Raw genomic sequence first — 18,960 nt, 5'->3', positions numbered from 1 at the left:
TCACTGGTGGCCGTAGGTGTGAATGTGAGCATGAATGGTTGTCTGTCTCTACGTGTCAGCCCTGTGATAGTCTGGCGATCTGTCCAGCGTGTACCCCACCTCTTGCCCAATGTCAGCTGGGATAGGCTCCAGCCCCCCCACAACCCTCAACAGGATAAGCGTTACAGAAAATGAATGTTTGTAGTTTGTTATGGCAACAAATTTGACCAATTTTAGTTGGTAACAAGTAACAAGCTAATACACTGCTAATTAGGAAGTACTCATTTGAGGACATTAGGACTCTAGTATTGTCTTGTTGAGGACACCAGGACTTTATAATAATCGCATTTTAGGACATTGGAACTTAATTATCATTGATAGTGTTTCGTTTTTTTTTTACTTCTAGGGTCCTACCTATCTAAAATGGCTTGGAGAAATTAAAAATGCACACCAAACAAAAGTTATTGAGGGGGGTGTGTCCCCTGTGTCCCCCCCTGAAATCTACACCAATGCTAGGTGAAATTAGAAGTGAACTGAATTAAACTGAATCACACCAAAACATATTTTATGCAGCATTTTTCAGGTAATCCACTCACTTATTTTGAATTACTCACTTTTAGTTGTCAGGTAGTTTAGAAGTGAGTTAAAGAATATGACAAACTGTTCACCATCAAATATAAACACACCACAGGCAAACAATTGAATGCAAAATATATTAAAGTTGAGGGCATTTTTATCATCAGAATAACACCTTTCAGCCTGCATTTGCCTTCTTTTATTGAGTTCTTCTCAGCTATTCATGGATGCACAGATGGCACCAGCCTACAGGCCCATTATGCTCACAGATGAATCTAAGCAAGGTACTTAATTGGCATGGTTTCATGTTCGGCTGCAGCGTGGACAGGACTGGAGCCTCTGCCTGCCGGAGAGGACACCGGGGAGCCGTGTCGTCTACAACAAACCCTCCTCGCTGAACATTATTGCCCCGTCGCTGTGTGAGAGAGAGAGTGTGTGCGGGTCTGACAGGGCTGCCTCTCCCCAACTACACCACACCACGATCCGAGTTACAGAAGAGGCTTTCGACTCAAGCCTCCATCCGCCATTTTCAGCAGATTGAAAGCAGGTAGAGCGCAAAAATCACAAGTCCCCGGTCACATACAGCAGGTAAGTGCGCGTGTGAGTAGCCTGAACCCAAAAAAACACCCTACGACAGGGAGCATTGAGGGAGAAAAACCACCTTACTCCGGCCAGCATCGGGAAGAATAAGGGGAGCGGACGGTGTGCCTACAAGGGTAACAATAAACTGCATCCTCCAGGCGCTGCACGGTTCACACACACACGTTCATTTCTTCTGTCTTTGTCAACTTTTATGATGCATAACGCTTTTAAAAATCCGCTTTACGCACACACACACACGTACACATTGCAGCCTCTCCATTTGTTGCCTGAACTTCAGCTTGAGAGATTTAAAAATGTCTGATCACAACTCCAGCACCAGCGGATTACACTGGAGAGGATAGAATCAAATAAACCTAAATGAACTGTCCAGTAAAAAGTTCAAGCATTTTATCCTTTGTTTAAGAAGATGATAAATACCCTCAGCTGGAGCACCAGGACTCTGACAGTAAGGTTTATTGTGTTGGCTTTGTGAGCTCTATCTGCCTCTGAGATGATATAACATCATCAGTAAGTCAAGAGACAGTTTAAAAGGTCAAAAGATGTGCAACTGAAACCATGTTGAAGACATATTTGTTTTTATTCATAAATTCAGTGTGATGTGTGAGCCCAGCCCCATGACACATGGGTCAGCTTATTGTGCTCCTGAACAATTGGCTTTTCTGCCAGCTGGGACAAAAAGCAGGTTACTAAAGCACAGCCAGTGTCTGTGATGGAAACGTTTAGAAAAATCCTTATTTCCAGTCATGCAAGAAACTTTTCTGATGATTGATTAGTTGTTTGAGCCTTTGTATTAGCAACAGTAAGCTTCTCAAACTGCCAAGATGTCATCCTTTAAACACTGAATATCTTACCTATAACATATTTCAAAAACCTGAATAAAAGTCTTTGCGTGCTTTAATACCAACTTGTTTATTTGACAAGGACATAAGACATAGCTTGATATGTAAAATACAAAGTAGATGCAGTGCATGCAGGTTTCTAGTCATGGCTAATTTGCAACTCCTGTCCCTGGTTAGGCTTTTAGAATTAAAACTGTAAGTGTAAGATTACTGAGCATTAAGTAACATATACAGTAAAATACAACTAAGTCAAAGAGAAGACCACAATAAGAACAGAGACAAAAAACAATTAGCAGTGACCATGTTATTGAAGTATGTGGTCTGTGTGCGGTTGTCCCTATGTGTACATGTCCACACATGTATGTCCAAGCATTGTGCTTAACGCATTTATATGTGTGATCAAAGATTGTGGCCTTCACAATCACTGCATTGCTTTACATGTGTGTTAAAAACCTTAAGTTCTGTCAGTTTTTTAATTTCAGATAGTAATGCATTCCACAGTTGTATCCCTCCTGCTGAAAAGGATGATTGACCAAATGTTGTTCTGCGGTTCGGTGCTCTACAGTTTCTGCTCGTTACACCCCTCGTTCTGATTCCACTACGTTGTTTGTTTAGTTTAGTTGACAAAGAATTTCTGATGCTTGGTTGTTCACACACTTAGACATTAGTTTTAAAAATGAAAAGTTTACAAAACTGTCAAAACTTACTATGTTGTATTTCTGTAGAATTAGGCAGCAATGCCATCCAACATCCATTACTTTCAACACCTGTTTATATAATGATCTAATGGGTGTAATTGTTGTTTGGCTGGCCTGACCCCACAAGGTTCTACAATATGATAAATGGGAAAATATCATGTGAATATCAATATGAATTAATGTGCCGCCTTGAGGGTATAAATTAGAGATCATTTGGCATTCATGACATTCAAGAAATATCATCCAGAATTTCACATCTCATACAGTAAATTACACAACATGCATTTATGCAGAAATCTGAGAGAGCTGCACGGCTGACAGTCTAATTTAAGATTGTAGGATCTTTACCCCTTATTGGTGCTGTGCTTAGTTTCCCTCGGGACTTATCTTTGGGGTTTCTGACATTCTGTAGGTAAAGCTGGAAACAAATTCACAGTGAAAGCAATTATTAGTTGCAGCCTGCATTGATTAACGAAGTTAATCATAGGCTGCACTTCTTGTTGCTGTATTTATGAAAGGGGCTTTACAGTGATTTTAATCATAGGCTAACGAGAGAGGGAAATATCGTCAGTGTGCTGTTTACTTGTAGAAGAAACACACAACTTTCATGATGTCCATAAGCACTAGGGGTGCGGGAAACAATCAGTACAGCGTAGTATTGCGGTATTTTTGTGTGGCAATATCGTATTGTCACACAGTGCCAAGTGTTGATTTTTAAAAATTATATAAATTATTAATATGACATACAAATTAAATTTTAGGTAGCCTACTAGAATCATATAATCAATTGTTTTTTTAGTCCACTAGATACATTTTACTGCTGCTGGGGAAAAAAATGGCTGAGGTGAGATGAATAGACTGAAAACTTTATCTTATTCAGTACAACAGATGTTGACAAAGTTTTCCTTTGGGAACATAATTTACAATTGAAAAAAGGTAATAAATCACAATATATTTTATTCCAATACTCAGCGTATTCCAACGTATTTTAAATCGCAATAATATTGTATCATGACTTAAGTATTGTGATAATATTGTATCATGGATTCTCTGGTGATTTCCACCCCTGTGGGGTCAGGACCAGTGTGGAATAAGTCATAGTAAATTCTGTTTTTATCTGTTGTCAGTTTGATGCAGAAAACCTCAACACTTCAAAGGAAGGTTGTATTAGACAGTTGGTCTTTTGCCGTCACTAAGACCCAGAAATTAATCTTCATTATGAATTTGCTTTGAGAGCATCCATTCAAGTGTGCTGCAACTTTTTCACCACTTACTTTACTCCATATTTAAAGTCGATGTGACAGTGCTCCTTTAAGAGTGGGTGCCCGCTGTCAGGTAGAAATATCTACTTTTTGCAGTCTGTTAAATAAGGATGTTATCTCAACGTGATTGATTATATTTGCATGATTATATTTGACATTTTCACAGGGTTTTGATGCAAACATTTCATGTGTTGTAGATCATGGCCATTACTGGAGGGACAGTGGAGACACTTGATGAAATTCCAGCTCATGTGTGGAAAGGTCTGCCCGACTGTTTGACTCTTGGACCTTCTGCTATAAATCAAAGCCGTGTCGGTGAGTACAAAAGTGTTGGTCCTGTTTTTTTAAGATAGATACAAACGGTGAACAGCATTAACATGCTGTTCACCGTTTGTATTTCACTGATGTACAACTCTAAAACCGACTTCCAGCAGCCAGTGATAGTGGATTGCAATGAGACCGGAGTGAGCTGGAAAATGGAGAACTTTTATCACAGTTGGGGATGATCAATCAGTGTAAACAAAAGAGAACTTGAATGTTTGCTGTGTCACAATGCTTTCAGTGTTTTCTACAATGCCTCAGACACACTTAACTACCCTCAAGTCTGGTAAACACCCATAGTTTCGACTTGCTTTGTTCCACACTGACCCCCGAGGAGGTATACTGACATATCCACACATGCAAGGAAACAAACAGAAAACAACAATTGCAGTTTTTGCCCAGGGATTGAAATCAAACTTGAAAATACAATATAATAAAGAAGAGAAAGATAAGAAAAAATAAATAATTCGTGATCATTTTAAAATCTTTTAAATAAGTACACTGTTTTGGAACATGGTCATCTACTTACCTCTTCTTTAAAACTAGCAGATTACGTTTACCACACCTAACTTTAGGCTGATTATGTTTTTCAAAGGTTCATGCTTAAAGGTCCAGTGTGTAGGATATAGGTGGATATATTGGCAAAAATTTAATATATTATAATAAGCATGATTTCTTTAGTTTATAATCACCTGAAAATAAGAATTGTTATGTTTTTGTTACCTTAGAATGAGCTGTTTATATCTACATAGGGAGCGGGTCCTCATATGCAGAGATCACCATGTTGCAATGCCATGTTTCTACAGTAGGCCAGAGTGGACAAATCAAACACTGACTCCAGTTAGGGCCATCTGCGTTTTCGTGTCGGCCACCTGAGTTAGAAGCTCCAATGTGACGAGCAGCATTGGAAAAACACTGATTTTTCTAACATGCAACGGCTTTATTTGGCTCTTTTACTGGTTTAAATTGCTGGGCCAGTTTGTTTTGGAGAGGAGGAGGCCTCTGTAAAATCCTCATGAACATCTGGATCTTAAGTTAGCAGAGAAAAAAAGGGAGCATTAGCAGGTGCTGGGCTAGTGGCTTGCCTCCAGCATGCCAAACAGTGTCGGGGGAAACACTGATTTGTAATGTGAAACTTCTTTATTCAGCGTTTTTACTGGTTTAAATCACCTGGTTCGTTTGTTTTGAAGAGGAACAGACCTCTGTGGATTAATCGGCTCCTGGTTAAAATATCCTAAACAGTGAACACTCAAGGTTGAGGTGTTTCAGCTGGTTGCAATCTACAATCTTCAGTGCCAGATGCTATTAAATCTCCCTACATATTGCACAGTTTATCTTTAACCCTGTGTACAAAACGTGCTGTGAATAATCTCTAGTTATTATAAACCTTATCATGCCAGTCTTGAAGATCCACATTCTTGAGTCAAGCTCAAGGATCACCTTTGTTAAAGTCAAACACAGTACAGGATGTCTCTTTTTGGGCACCACTATCTAAATGTACCGAAAATTCTACATATTTTTATGATACAAAGATACAAATTTCAACGTGTTTAGTGCTTTAAAAATCTAAAAAATACCAACTGTAACAGGTGTAAGACGTTTTTCCATGTTTTATTTTCAGGTGTCTGGGCCACTCGGGTCATTCCTAAAGGCAAGAGGTTCGGCCCATTTGTAGGAGAGAAGAAGAAAAGGTCCCAGGTGACGAGCAATGTGTACATGTGGGAGGTATGTTAGCGGCTGCTCTGTTGGCTTTGTTCCCTAAAATAATCTCCTCTACCTTTCTGTGATGTGTAGTCACTGCATAGCTAAAACGAGCCCAGCTACATTCTGTATCAAGTGCAGCACCCACATTTCAAGTGACATAATCTTTTGTTACCTGAAAAATGTGTATGATGAATTAACATAAACATGCCAAGGCACAGCTGCTGTTCTGGGCAAAGGTGCACCCATTCAGTGCTCCTGTCCTGTGTCCTGTAGGTTTACTTCCCATCGCGGGGCTGGATGTGTGTTGACGCCACAGACCCCATGAAGGGGAACTGGCTGCGTTATGTGAACTGGGCACGCTCCAGTGAAGAGCAGAATCTTTTCCCCCTGGAGATAAACAGAGCCATTTATTACAAAGTTTTACGGGTAGGTCAAACACACATTCATATAGCCTATGGGTCCTACAACCAGAGGCACATGGTCTGAAATATAGTGAATAAGTGGATGAAAGAAAAGTCTTCTGGGGTAAGGAACACTAGTCTGCCTTCAGACTTAAAGGAATACCTCACCCACAAAATGACTGTTTCCAAATAAATTTGTGAAGAATACTTTGTTTTTCTTGCATACCTCCACAGAAAATGGCGACCATATTGGATTTATTGATTGACTTAAATCTTACTGTTTAAACTGAATTTAAAGTTGGTTATTTATGTTCTCTTCAAAGCCAGACTGCCATGGTTTCTTAACCAAAATGTTTATGTTTGGAAAGTACTGAGCATATGACTGGATAAATTAGACTTCGATAATACTACATGCAGTCTTTTTGGCCATTTTCTGTGGACGTGTGCGAAGAAGAACAAAGTTTTCTTTGTGAATTCAAAGTAATATGACATTACTAATTGATTTAAAAATCAATGGTCGTTTTTTGGTGAAGTATTCCTTTAAATTGACACCTAATAAATACGCTTAGTTGTCAGATTCAGTGCAGTGTGTTTCAGTGGTGATGAACTGGACTGCATTATACTGAAATGTGTTTGAAGTTTTTCCCCCCTCATATATTATATTATATCAATACAATGCTGTCCAGTTCAATACTACTATAGACAACAACCTCAGTAATAAACATGTAGTTTGATTAATACCTCTCCATTAGTTTCAGTCAAAACTGAACATTATGTTTGTAAAGCTAGAATTCATGGCCAAGCTTTTACCTAATAATAAAGTGGCCAGAAAGTGTGTGTTAATGATGCATTCACCTCATAAATCATGACACACTTCTCTCCCCTACATAATGGCATTAGCTGCTTATGATATTTAAAATGTTGCTACTGATGTTGCTGATTCTGGCTCTGATATGACTTAAACTCTGGTGTTGTCTAGCCCTAATTTTGAATGCAGAACTTTTAGGGCGCTTGTAACAAAGTATTTTCATAGTGTCGTATCAGCACTGTTACTTGGGTAAAGGACTTGAATACTTCTTCCACCACTGGTTGAAACTGCCTGTTTGAAAACATTACCTGTGATGTGTTTGTGAAGCTTAACACCCATTACGATTCAGGTACATTTAGAAAGTGGTTAAATGCAGTTATGGTGACCACTACACATGCCACCCAAAATTGTGCACCATTAGAGAATATCAGAATCACCTTTAGTGGCAAAATGTATGTACGTATACAAGGAATGTGACTCTGTTTTTTGCACCTGACTGACACAGTAATAGATATAACAGCTAGGAACATGGACAACAAGCTGGACAAATGGTAATGCGAAGACGGTCATATTATGGAAATAGGTGTTTATGCAAATATTATGTAGATACATATAGAAAGCAGCAATGACCAACAGTAAGAGTAAGAGACAAATAAAACATCCATGTAAGTAAAACGTTTTGTAAGTTGTAAACCAGGGGTCTGGGACCCTTAGGGGGTCCTCAGACTTACTGCAGGGGGGCTGCCAAATTATTGTTTGTTCATTTTTGGCATGCTTTTTCTCCAAAAATTAAAACATGTCTGATAATGCATGTTAAAATGCATCCAACATCAGCCTATTCATAAAAAAAGCGAAGGAAATCCCAACCCATTTAATTTACAGTAGACATTAATGATAGTATTACATATATGGATCTGTCAGTAGTTATTATTTTAATAGCTTAGTAATAAAAGTATGTTCATACACGGCACTTTAGCTCACCTTGCATGTTATTGTAGGCTAAGTTTAATATGTAACTCATGTTTTTATGTATAAGAGGGGGTCCCAGCTCCGTCTCTCTCTCAGCTCAGGGGTCCTTGGTCTGAAAAAATATTTAAAGCCCCCTGTTGTACACTCTACAAACAGTGCAAATACACACTGAATGGATATAGCTGGACTGGATGCTTATGTACAGTATGTGCATGTCCATATCCTGTGTATATACACAGTGTGTAGGATTACTGCAGACTATGGTGAAAACACTGTCAAATTCCATACCCCCCCCCCCCCCCCCCCCTAGACAGATAAGATGCACAGTGGCCCAAATATCCCCCTTGCCTCTCAGCAAGCCGGGCTGTGATTGGTGGCCGACCTCATCTCTCATTGTTGCAGCCTATCGGGCCGGGAGAGGAGCTGCTGGTGTGGTACACTGTGGAAGACAACCCTGAGATAACAGCTGCACTGGAGGAAGAAAGAGCCAGCAGTCTGAGCAGGAAAAATTCACCCAGGGCGAAGCGAGGTGAGGCCTTACTTACTCCTACCGAGATGTGCTCGGGTTTCTAACCTCCCGACGAGTGTGCTGCACACTCGCCACACCGAACTTAGCCACGAATTGATTTTGTGTGCAGCCCAGTCGAAGTTGTAACAGGCGAGCTAGCTAGCTACGAATGAAGGAAGGAAGGCTAGTGGTGGCTAACGTTAACGGCTGCGATGTGTGGGGCTTTTCTCTACTTTCATACCCGACCCGAAACTCGTCGTCGCGGGCAGATTTAGCTCCAAATAACGACCCGTGAGCCGACTCGTTCCCGTGAAATACAACAGCTAGCTGTTAAAGGAGCATCTGGGCAACTTTTTAGCAGCTTTTCCTCCTCCTCTGGGTCCTGACGTTGTCGAGGATGTGACCTTCCTTGAGTTCCTAAAGCATGAAAGCCATCCATCGGCGAGCTTCTCCTCTTGATGATGGCCTAGCAGGTTAGCTAACTAGCCAGCTGGTTTATCCAAACTGCAGGCTAATTAGGGCGCAGGTATTGGATAACGACATAAAATATAGCTGCTATATGGTGTGAAGAGTGTTTAAAATTACCTTACACGTCGGTTTGAGTCCAGAATAACCAGTTCATCGAGTTGACAGACTTGGTGTTGAATGCTAGCATGAGGCTAAACGGCTAAGTCTGAACGCACGTATCCCAGTGTACAGGAACTGATGGCAAACTGTGGACTATATTATCAATAAAATATGATCATATCGATAAGGGGGCAAGACATTTAAAACGTCGGCACTCATAATAGGTAGGTGTAGTGTTGTAGCCTGGTTCGCTAGCTTTAACATTTCGTAACATCCAAACAGAATCCGATAATAACGCCACATAAACTTCATTACGTCAACAGCTAGTGTGTTTTGTTTTTGGTTTAAATAACAAAAGATAAATAACGTACAACCTACCAGCTATTTGAGAGACACAATCTGCATGGCTGTGATATGTCACTATTACTTTTTCAGTATGAACTTTGGACATAGTGTTTCCATGTTTCAGATCATGTGGTTAATTCAAACAGGACCTCAAAGAATAGGACAAATTGATAAAAATATACATATACAGTTAGTGTGATATCTGATCATGTCAGCTGTGTCCTGGTTTTGCTACTTGTTGTTTCACCTATCTTAAATCTTAGGCATGTGGGTGTCGTGTAGTGTGATGCAATGTGTGGCAAAGAAGAAATATTACAGTACAGAGTAAATAATATGCCAGCTAAATGCTTGCAAATGGCATTTAGCAACTCTGACTCTTTATTTAATTCAAATTAAGTAAAAACATGAGTAAAGGCAGCACACAGGAAGTCAAATCTGTCCATTTAACTCTTGACATGTATGAATTAAAGTTGAAAATAAAATATAAAGGCTATGAGCTACATATCCTTAGTTTTTATCTTTGAAATGTTGTTAACCTCATCTATACTGTCATATTTTTAAATGGGTTTTGTGTCATTTCTTGTAGCCTCCAGCCCATCATCTCTTTATACTGCAGTGCATTTGCTTTTGGCAGCGTTGTCCTGCAGTGCACCGCAAAGTCAACCTTGATAAAGTTAGCCTACCTACCCTGCTCGCTTCATCTTAATATCAATAATACCTAACCAGTGTATGCCAGAGGTGGTGTGCTTGCACAGTGACTGATGGATTAAAAAAAAAAAAAAAGACACAAAATGTGAGGGCTCATTGATTCTTAAAAAAGTGATTGGGTGCTTGTGTTGGTGCTGAAGATTTAGCAGAATGCCTGTGACCGTGCTGATCAGATGACTGACCTGCAGCATGTGTTGCTCTGGTATGAATTAGGCTCTGTAGGCCGGGTCAGGTGACCTTGTTGACACACTCCAATGATGAGGAGCTGCCAGGGAAGCCTCTTGAGTCAGACATGGGGTAGAAATTTAAATTAGTGATGCCTGGAAGCGCTTAATTGTGAATGCAAAGTGAGGCTGCTTATGATTTGGTGTAGAAACTTGCAGTCAGTTTTACTTTTTCACCTCACATTATCAGAGTCTTATTGACAATGGTTTCAGTGGTCTATTAATCATTTCTTAAACATTTGTTGATCTTTTTTTAGCATCACTCCCGAAGGCAATCTAGAACTTTAACCCCAGAGCATGCTTTTTAGCCAGAAGGAAATAATAATGCTCAAATAAACATTTACCATATTCTCACCACATTACAATAACTGCTCTTAAATAATTACTTTGTTATCTTTGTCGGAGCATTGTTGAGGATGATTTCTACACTTTCACTTTTCATTTAAAACCTGTGTTTACTTTTGATGGAGCTTGATACAAAGCATTGCATGTGTTTGTACTTGCAGCCAGAAGAAAGCTGCTGGAGCAAGCCAGACAGGCTGGTTTGGGTGGATTCAAGAAAACACGTGTAGCCAATCCTACTGTCAAGGAGATGTGGGATGGGGAAGAAGGTAAGGTGACTTATAGTTCTGGATAATCAGCATATTATTATACTTCCACATTATCTTTCATTGGACATGTCTAAGGTAGTTAAATGTAAACTGTGTACTGAAATGACTTAACATCACATAACTTGATTGATAAATTGTTTACAGGTCTGAAGGAGGAGGATGAGAGGCCATCCACCTTAGGGCCATCCCAGGAACCCCAGGAAACCCATCCCTTAAGAAGCACTGTTCACAGAGATGTGGAGGACATGTCAGCAATGATGACGGACCAGGGAAATGGGGAGGAGGAGGAGGAGGAAGAGGAAGAAGATGAGGAGGATGCTGATGATCTGGAGGAACCAAGTGAAGTACAGCAGCAAACTGCACAGCATTCATCTGCGGTGGATTCCATGCAAAATAAGCAGCCTGGCTCAGCGCTGACACGTGAAGAAAGCCATAAGGATTCGCAGGGAAAGTTGGAGTCAGAGGTTGATCCTGAGCTTGACCTTGACCCCGACCCTGATGGTGATCTTGAGGGAGATCCCCATGGGGAGTCGTTTCCCTGTCAGCACTGTGAGCGCCACTTCTCCACCAGGCAGGGTCTGGAACGTCACATACACATTCACGCCATCACTAACCAGCAAACGCAACTGTTCAAGTGCCGGTACTGCAATAAATCCTTCGGCTCCCAGGTGGGGCGGCGGCGGCATGAGAGAAGGCATGAGAGTGGGCATAAGAAAAGGCCTGGCTCTCTGGCAGGGACTGCCAGTCTACTTAGTCCTGCAATGCAGACTGATGGTTCAAGTCCTGACTGCACCAGCCCAACAAGTCACTATATAGCCATAGGGTCCCAGTTTACAGGAGGACCTCTGCACAACTCTGAGATGCAGAAAAAGGAGTTGGGGCCTTATGCTGACCGTCCCTTTATATTGGATGAAAATGGGGAATCGAAGGAACTCCATCCCTGCAAGTACTGTAACAAAGCATTTGGCACACACACCAACATGCGCCGGCACCAACGCAGAATACACGAACGGCACTTGTTACCAAAAGGAGTTCGCAGGAAAGGCATGCTGCTGCAAGAGGCATCAGTGCAGCAACAGCAGCAACCCGATGAATCTCCCAGCACCAGCCCTCCGCCCGTCTACGTGCCCAGTGCAGACACAGAAGATGAGGTAGACAGGGATGATTACGCAGTTGACATATCCAAAAACATCTCTGAGAATCTGAGCTTCTACATTGATGGCAAGATTGTGTCCACCAGTTCGGTGAGCAGCTGTGAAGTGATAGAGGTGGACTCGAGGTCTGCAGCGCTGTTCGGGCTGGACACAGTCATCATCAGCCCAAATCAGATCAGTCAGGCGCTTAAGGTGGAGGGTCGAACGAGTGCTGCAAAGCAAGTCTCCAATGTTGGCCAGCCTGCAGCAAAAAGAAGAACGTCTACACCTCCACTTGTTCCCAGCCTCAAAGTGGAGACAGAGTCAGCATCTTTCACAGCTTCTTCATCATCTTCTTCATCCTCTACATCTTCCTCATCTAACTTGTTAGTGGGTGGACTGTTCCAACAAGCTGCCGATTCATCAGCATTTCAACGAGAGAAAACAGTTTATCTCTCACCTAAGCTCAAACAGCTCCTTCAGACCCAAGACATTCAGAAATCAACCATTACTCTGATAACAGACAGCCATAGACTGGCCTCCCCGCTGTCAGTCACGCCTCTGCCAGGAGCTTCAGGCAGGTTTAAAAGGAGAACATCCTCACCCCCTTCATCTCCACAGCTCAGTCCTGCATGTAAAACAGAGAGCTGTAAATCCGAAGTGGTAAGCTCATATGCCCTTAAGGTGCCAAAGCTCGAAAGCCACAGCACATCACCTCCTGGGAGCCTGCTGGACAAGGAAGACAGAGACGGCCCGAGCCTTTCTGGAAATAATATGCAAGGCCAAACCTCATCTAGCAGTGGTGGGAATTCCTGTAATCAGCAGCCCTTGGATCTGTCGAACTCAGTCAGTAAGAGGAGTGACAGCTTGAACAAGGTGCTTGGGGATTCAGCTCTTGATTTAAGCTTCCATCGGAAGAGCAATGTTGAGCCTGACTTAAAAGGAAGTCCAGCACCACAGCCACTGATAAAAAAGAGAAAGCCCAACACCAGCATGCTTGAAAAGGTGCTTATGAATGAGTATTTAGGTCTGCCTTTGACAGCGGAGGAGGGCCCCTTGCCCTTAGCGAACCTAAGTTGTTTCCATTCTCGCTCTCCAAATGTTGCGTCAGAGTCTGCCCACCCCTCTCCACCCTCTTTGACCCCTGTCACTATGAACCCCTCTTCCCCTGGTAACTCCAGTGTGACATCCCCGACACCGCCTCCCCCTCTACTACCTACTATACCGTCTCCACCACCTATGCCGAGCTCTCCTCTTTCTCAGCCATCAGACTCCTCTGCACTGAGACCTCTGCCTGTCCTCTCGCCAAAAATGTCACCAAGATCAGTTGAACCCAAGCCCCCGTCAGGCTCAGAGGAGAATTTGTTCGCTGAAGAAAATGAAGACGAGGATGAGAGCCATATCTCACAGCCACTGGACTCCCCGAACACTCCACTTAAAGACCCCTTTAACAGTTCAACGATATCAAGTCCTTGTGAGCCGACATCAGTAGATCTGCCCGCTACTGAAGAAGATGATTCTCAGACTGCAAACTTCAACAGTCTGCTAAATGGCAACATGAACCAAAATCTAGACTCGGTTACGGAGAAATCTCACTCTGCTCTGTCACCCCAGCCAGAATCATCCTCTTTCTCATCATCTCCTCCTCCATCACATGATTCATCCCCATCACTTGTTTCCCTCCCTCAGATTAAGATAAAAGACGAGCCTCAGCACTGCATAGATGAGCTGCCAGCCATGAATCATGCACCTCAGGATGGCGTTGACTCTTCACCTCAGCCTGCTGCTCCTGATAAACCGTCTGATAAAACCTCTGAGGCAGAGGAAGTCGACTCGACATACTGCAAGACTTTTGTGTGTAATGTCTGCGAGGAGCCATTCAACTCCATCAAAGAGCTCAGTGGACACATTGCCGAGCACGCTGCAGATTGGCCGTTCAAATGTGAATTCTGCGTGCAGCTGTTTGGTGACGCTCCAGCCCTGCTGGCTCACCGGTCAACACTACACGGAGTGGGCAGGATCTTTGTGTGCTCTGTTTGTTCCAAGGAGTTTGCGTTTCTCTGTAACCTCCAGCAGCATCAAAAGGATCTGCATCCAAACGAGACATGTTCGCATACCACTGTCGAGAGTGGCAAGCTTAGGCCACAAAACTACACAGATCCTTCCAGAGCCAAAGAGGAAAGCAGTCCCTCAACACCAGCACCAGAGGTGACTGATGAAGCTGCTCCACACAGTGACACTGTTTTAGAAAAATCAGAGCCTGATGTCAATGGTAATCATTCAGAAGATGGGACAGAGGACCCCAATGAGGAGCTGTACACTACAATAAAGATCATGGCCTCAGAAGGAGGAAAGCCTAAAGGCCCAGATGTTCGCCTTGGCATTAACCAACACTACCCCAGTTATAAACCACCCCCTTTTCCTTATCATAGCCGTTCCCATGCTGGCTCTGTGGCCTCGGCTACTAACTTCACCACCCACAATATACCACAAACTTTCAGCACTGCCATTCGCTGCACCAAGTGTGGCAACAGCTTTGACAACATGCCCGAACTGCACAAGCACATTTTGGCCTGTGCCAATGCTAGTGATAAGAAGCGTTACACTCCCAAGAAAAACCCCATCCCCCTCAAGCAAATAGTGAAGAGTCCAAACGGAGTTGTGTCACCCACAGCAGCCATCGCAGGCCAGAGTCCTTTCCGTAGAATGGGTCAGCCAAAGAGACTTAACTTTAATCAAGATACTGGTAAAACAAAAATGAGTGCCCTCAGTAAGAAGAGAAACCAGCTTGTCCAGAAGGCGATTTCACACAAAAATAAAGCTGTCACTTCTGCAAAGAAGGGTGCCGTTAAAGTTGAACAAGAGCAGGCCTCTAACGTTTGCCCCCACTGCAGTCGCGAGTTTACTTACCCTGCAAGTCTCAATAAACATATGGCAGTCAGCTGTCCCAAGAAGCCTGTTGTTAAAAAGGGCAAAAAAGCTGTAGCAGAGGTGAAGAAAGAGGCGGTGTCTGTGGTAGATAAAAACACAAATCTTAAAAAGAAAGCCTCAGACTGTGAAACACTGCACATGGAGTCAGAGCCTAAACCCCTGGGAAAGACCAGAGCTCGTAGCTCCGGTGCAGCAGACCCTGAACCCACCCAGACGAGCAAAGGAAAAACCGCTCTTACGGCGGGCCGAATAAAGAGGCCTGCTTCGTTCCCAGCACCAATCCCTGTTCGCAAAAAAGCAAAGAAGGGCCAAGTTCAGTCTCTACCTCCCACTCCGTCAGCCCCTGACACTCCCAGTGACACTCCCAGTGACACTGCACAACAACGGCCAGCCATGAAAATGCAGCGTATGGGTAAAGAGGCAGCACCCAAGAAATTAGCAGAGGCCAAATCACCACCGACACCACAGCTGAAGAAAGAGGAGCGGTTCTCCCTTCGAACGAGGGAGAGAGTAGGTGGTCCAGTCACCAGGAGCTTACAAATGGCCAACGCAGCTCCTTCTGCTGAGGTGAAAACAGAGGAGCCACCGATTCAAGAGCTAAAAGAGACTCAGGTGAGACATCGCACTGTTTGGTTTTCTGACTCTCTTGCTTAGTCTCTCTGCTGAGGCTAGACAGATAAATTGGCCAGGCCAGTATTAGTGTATTAAAGATATATTGATGTCACCTGTATATGCCAGCTTATAGAATACAGAATTGCTAAAGATTTGTGTTAGGCAGTTTAGTAAGTGTCTTTATGACATAGGTTGTTCACCATTTTTTTATTTGTAAAATGCCCAACTTATTTCATATCATGGTAAAAATTCTTTGATAACAATTAGAAACCTCATGAAAATGTTTATAATCTTTGCTGTTAAGTTAAATGAACAATTTTAATAAAACACTGAAATATCTAAAAGTCAGAAAGCTAAAAGTAGGGTTTTTTCCTCTAAGCACATGAAAAGTTAACATTTTGGAGGACATTGTTTTCACTGGATGTGTATATGTGATTATGTTTAAAAAAAAAAAAAAACTTTTGCTAATACAGCAACGTTTTTTATAAAGCTCTAAAATATTAGTGTCATTATCTGTCTCAGAAATCCAGCCTCAGTTGGGCTGCTTAATATCCTGTTTAATAACCGTACTGTTGGACATCTAAATTTTAAATTTATGACCTAATTACACGCATACTCATGTGCCATGTGTTATAAGTTTTATTTTGTGCTATTACTGTCAGATTTTGCAACTCTAGGGCTACAACTAACATGTTATTTTCATTTTATTTTCAGTTTTTCTGCCACATTTATGTTCTTGATTTAGTTGATAAGTATAAAAACGTCAGAAAACAATGAAAAATGTGCATCACAGTTGCATGGAGGCCACAAAAACATCAGTCAGATGTCTTGTTTTGTCCAACCAACCATCCAAAACCCCGCCAACTCAGTCAGCAGGAGTGCTAACATAATTAAATGTAAATTTCTCACATGTTAGAACCTTAAAACATCAAATGTGTTCAAGATCCCCATTAGCTCTCACATTGCAGCAGCTATTCTTCCTGGAATCTACAGTTACATGGCGACAATAGAAAAAATACACAACACAATACACTAACATAACACATCATATGCATGTTTACTGTAAATAACACAAACAGTTGACACATTTTAAATGGTTAATGTACATGCACTTGTATAGTGCCTTTCTAGACATCTGACCACTCAAAGTGCTTTTTACACTACGAGTCACATTCACCCATTCCCACACACATTCATACACTGACGGCCGAGGCGACATACGGTGCCACCTGCTACTCAGTTTCTAACACACTCACACACCAGTATCAAGGATACTCCGACTTGAACTGATGTGGGGACATTTAGTGTGGTATTTTTGTTTTAAAAATGCTTAAATTATCAAAATTGCTGCAGATGAATTTTTCATCAGTCAACTAACTAATAGTTGCAGCTCTGTGTTGGTCAACTCTGTGTTTCTGGTGTGTTACAGGAGGTGCCGATGAAGTGAGCCATGTGGACACTGTTGAGCTCTCCCTGGGAACACGGTGCTCACCTCTCAGGCAACACTCTGGACTAATCAAGGCACTGACAGCACTGAGGTCGACCTCTGTGGTGGGCTCATTCACTCAAAACATGTGAAGTCTGCTTCTCTCAACTGCCTTTGCTGGATTTAAGGAGGGAACTCTCTTTATCTTCCACCGATCGTATGAACTGAACTGAGCCTCGATTTTTAGCCAGCCTTGCAAAAACAAAAAAAAAAGAAACTGTAAATGACAATGAGTTAATATATACACTATGAGTCATTACTTGACCCAAAACAGTAACATTAGGGCTCCGTTATGTTGGAAAGCTGATAATATTGCAGATGGCAATCATGTATCAGTTAGGGTTAGGGAAACTTGTTTATTCTTTCGTTCTGTTTTTTCCCCATTTGGTTGTTTAGATTTTTGGATGTTTCCAGAGTCTCTTAATGCATGTGCAGAATAGAGTATGAAATAGATTAAGCCAATTTCCATGTCTCCCAGCGGGCACCTCCTTCCGTTTATACATGATTTGCAAAGTATGTATGTTTGATTTAAAATTTCTGTAGTCGTTATATTTGTAGAATATATCTTATTGGCATATTTTTGTTTGGGAAACAAAAATGAAAATGGCAGTTTACTGCAACAATTGGTCCTCAGGAACACTGTATATGTGTGTGGTAAGTATGTGTATGGTTCTAGTTGGATGTGTGGCCCGACAGCTATTCCTTTGGATAAATCTCAAGTACGTCTCATGTTTCTACTTGCCTTCTCATACTCTTGTTTATCTGATGTCGGCAGGTAATTCCAATTGTAAAAATGGTGGGAATTATGTTGTAGTCTCCTTAAAATAATGTCCGTTTTCAGAAGAACTTTTGATATCACTCATTCAGCCCAGTGTTTCGTACAGCACTTTAAAACAAACTGCCAAAATTTCTAGCCACATCAGTAAGATTGGCTTAATTAAACGTTGAATAATGGAATGTATTCAGGTCTGTCGCACTCTGCAGACACTGGTAATTTGCATCAAATTGGTGCAAATCATTCATCTAATCTTAAATATTACTTTTACAGCCAATACATCTCTAAATTGGTTGTATTTGTTAAGCAATTTGACACATGAAAATGGCACATGAACCAGCTTTTATATGCCAAAATGCATGATAATTTACTCGAATCCTCAAACAAAAAAAAGTTGAATGCAGCAGTGTTTTGTTTTTGTCCGTCGTAAGTGGACGTGTGAAAAGTTGTTTCATGTGTCGTTTTCCTCTCGAGCTATGCCACAGTAATTTAACAGTTTCTCTTCTTTCGTTTCGGTCAGTTCATCCAGTATGTGATAAAACCGTACCAATGAAAAGCTTCTTATCTTTTAGTTTAAAGTCTCCAGTGCTCACCCCACTTCTTGACCATATCCAGTTGTACCACAGAGATAGCAGACACACAGGCAGTGCTTAAACGCTTGTAGCATGTTACGGGAAAGTAAATTGAACAATAAGATTTGAAGCTAATTTATATTTCCACAAGAAAATCTTCATGTTTTGCCTTTCAGCATCAAGATTATGTATTTAAGGATGAACAAAGACAAAAATCCCGAATGACCTCAAGTAAAAACATTGCTGTAATTGACATAATAAAAAAAAAAGTTTTTCAATTTGTGTTAAGCTTTTATTGTTTTAGCTTACGGGGGTTTCCAATTCTAAT

At 41.7% G+C, this 18,960-nt stretch overlaps 1 protein-coding gene across 2 annotated transcripts; it reads left to right on the top strand.

The window, feature by feature from the left end:
* The first annotated feature begins 916 nt into the window (after positions 1 to 916).
* prdm2b (PR domain containing 2, with ZNF domain b) lies at positions 917 to 18,910 on the top strand. 2 transcript variants are annotated; one of them, XM_078169288.1, is made up of 8 exons: positions 917 to 1,102; positions 4,155 to 4,272; positions 5,900 to 6,003; positions 6,256 to 6,408; positions 8,563 to 8,689; positions 11,019 to 11,123; positions 11,268 to 15,799; positions 17,229 to 18,910. In XM_078169288.1, exons 2-8 carry the CDS (start codon positions 4,158 to 4,160, stop codon positions 17,244 to 17,246), a joined length of 5,154 nt encoding a protein of 1,717 aa, XP_078025414.1. In that variant the 5' UTR covers positions 917 to 1,102; positions 4,155 to 4,157; the 3' UTR covers positions 17,247 to 18,910. The 2 variants fall into 2 exon arrangements, with proteins under 2 accessions (XP_078025414.1, XP_033482468.2); XM_033626577.2 differs by lacking the exon at positions 917 to 1,102 and having other exon boundaries at positions 4,037 to 4,272.
* The last annotated feature ends 50 nt before the right edge of the window (positions 18,911 to 18,960 follow it).

This window comes from Epinephelus lanceolatus, chromosome 1 (genome assembly GCF_041903045.1).
Source record: "Epinephelus lanceolatus isolate andai-2023 chromosome 1, ASM4190304v1, whole genome shotgun sequence".
NCBI lineage: Eukaryota > Metazoa > Chordata > Actinopteri > Perciformes > Serranidae > Epinephelus > Epinephelus lanceolatus.
Note: the sequence above shows the minus strand (reverse complement) of the source record. Positions and strands in the feature narration are given on the sequence as shown.

Excerpts from the sequence above, each read along its gene's own strand:
- prdm2b (XM_078169288.1), top strand. The coding sequence starts at position 4,158 with ATGGCCATTACTGGAGGGACAGTGGAGACACTTGATGAAATTCCAGCT. Across the intron at positions 8,690-11,018 it reads TTCACCCAGGGCGAAGCGAG|CCAGAAGAAAGCTGCTGGAG; the intron begins GTGAGGCCTTAC and ends TTGTACTTGCAG. Across the intron at positions 11,124-11,267 it reads GATGTGGGATGGGGAAGAAG|GTCTGAAGGAGGAGGATGAG; the intron begins GTAAGGTGACTT and ends AATTGTTTACAG.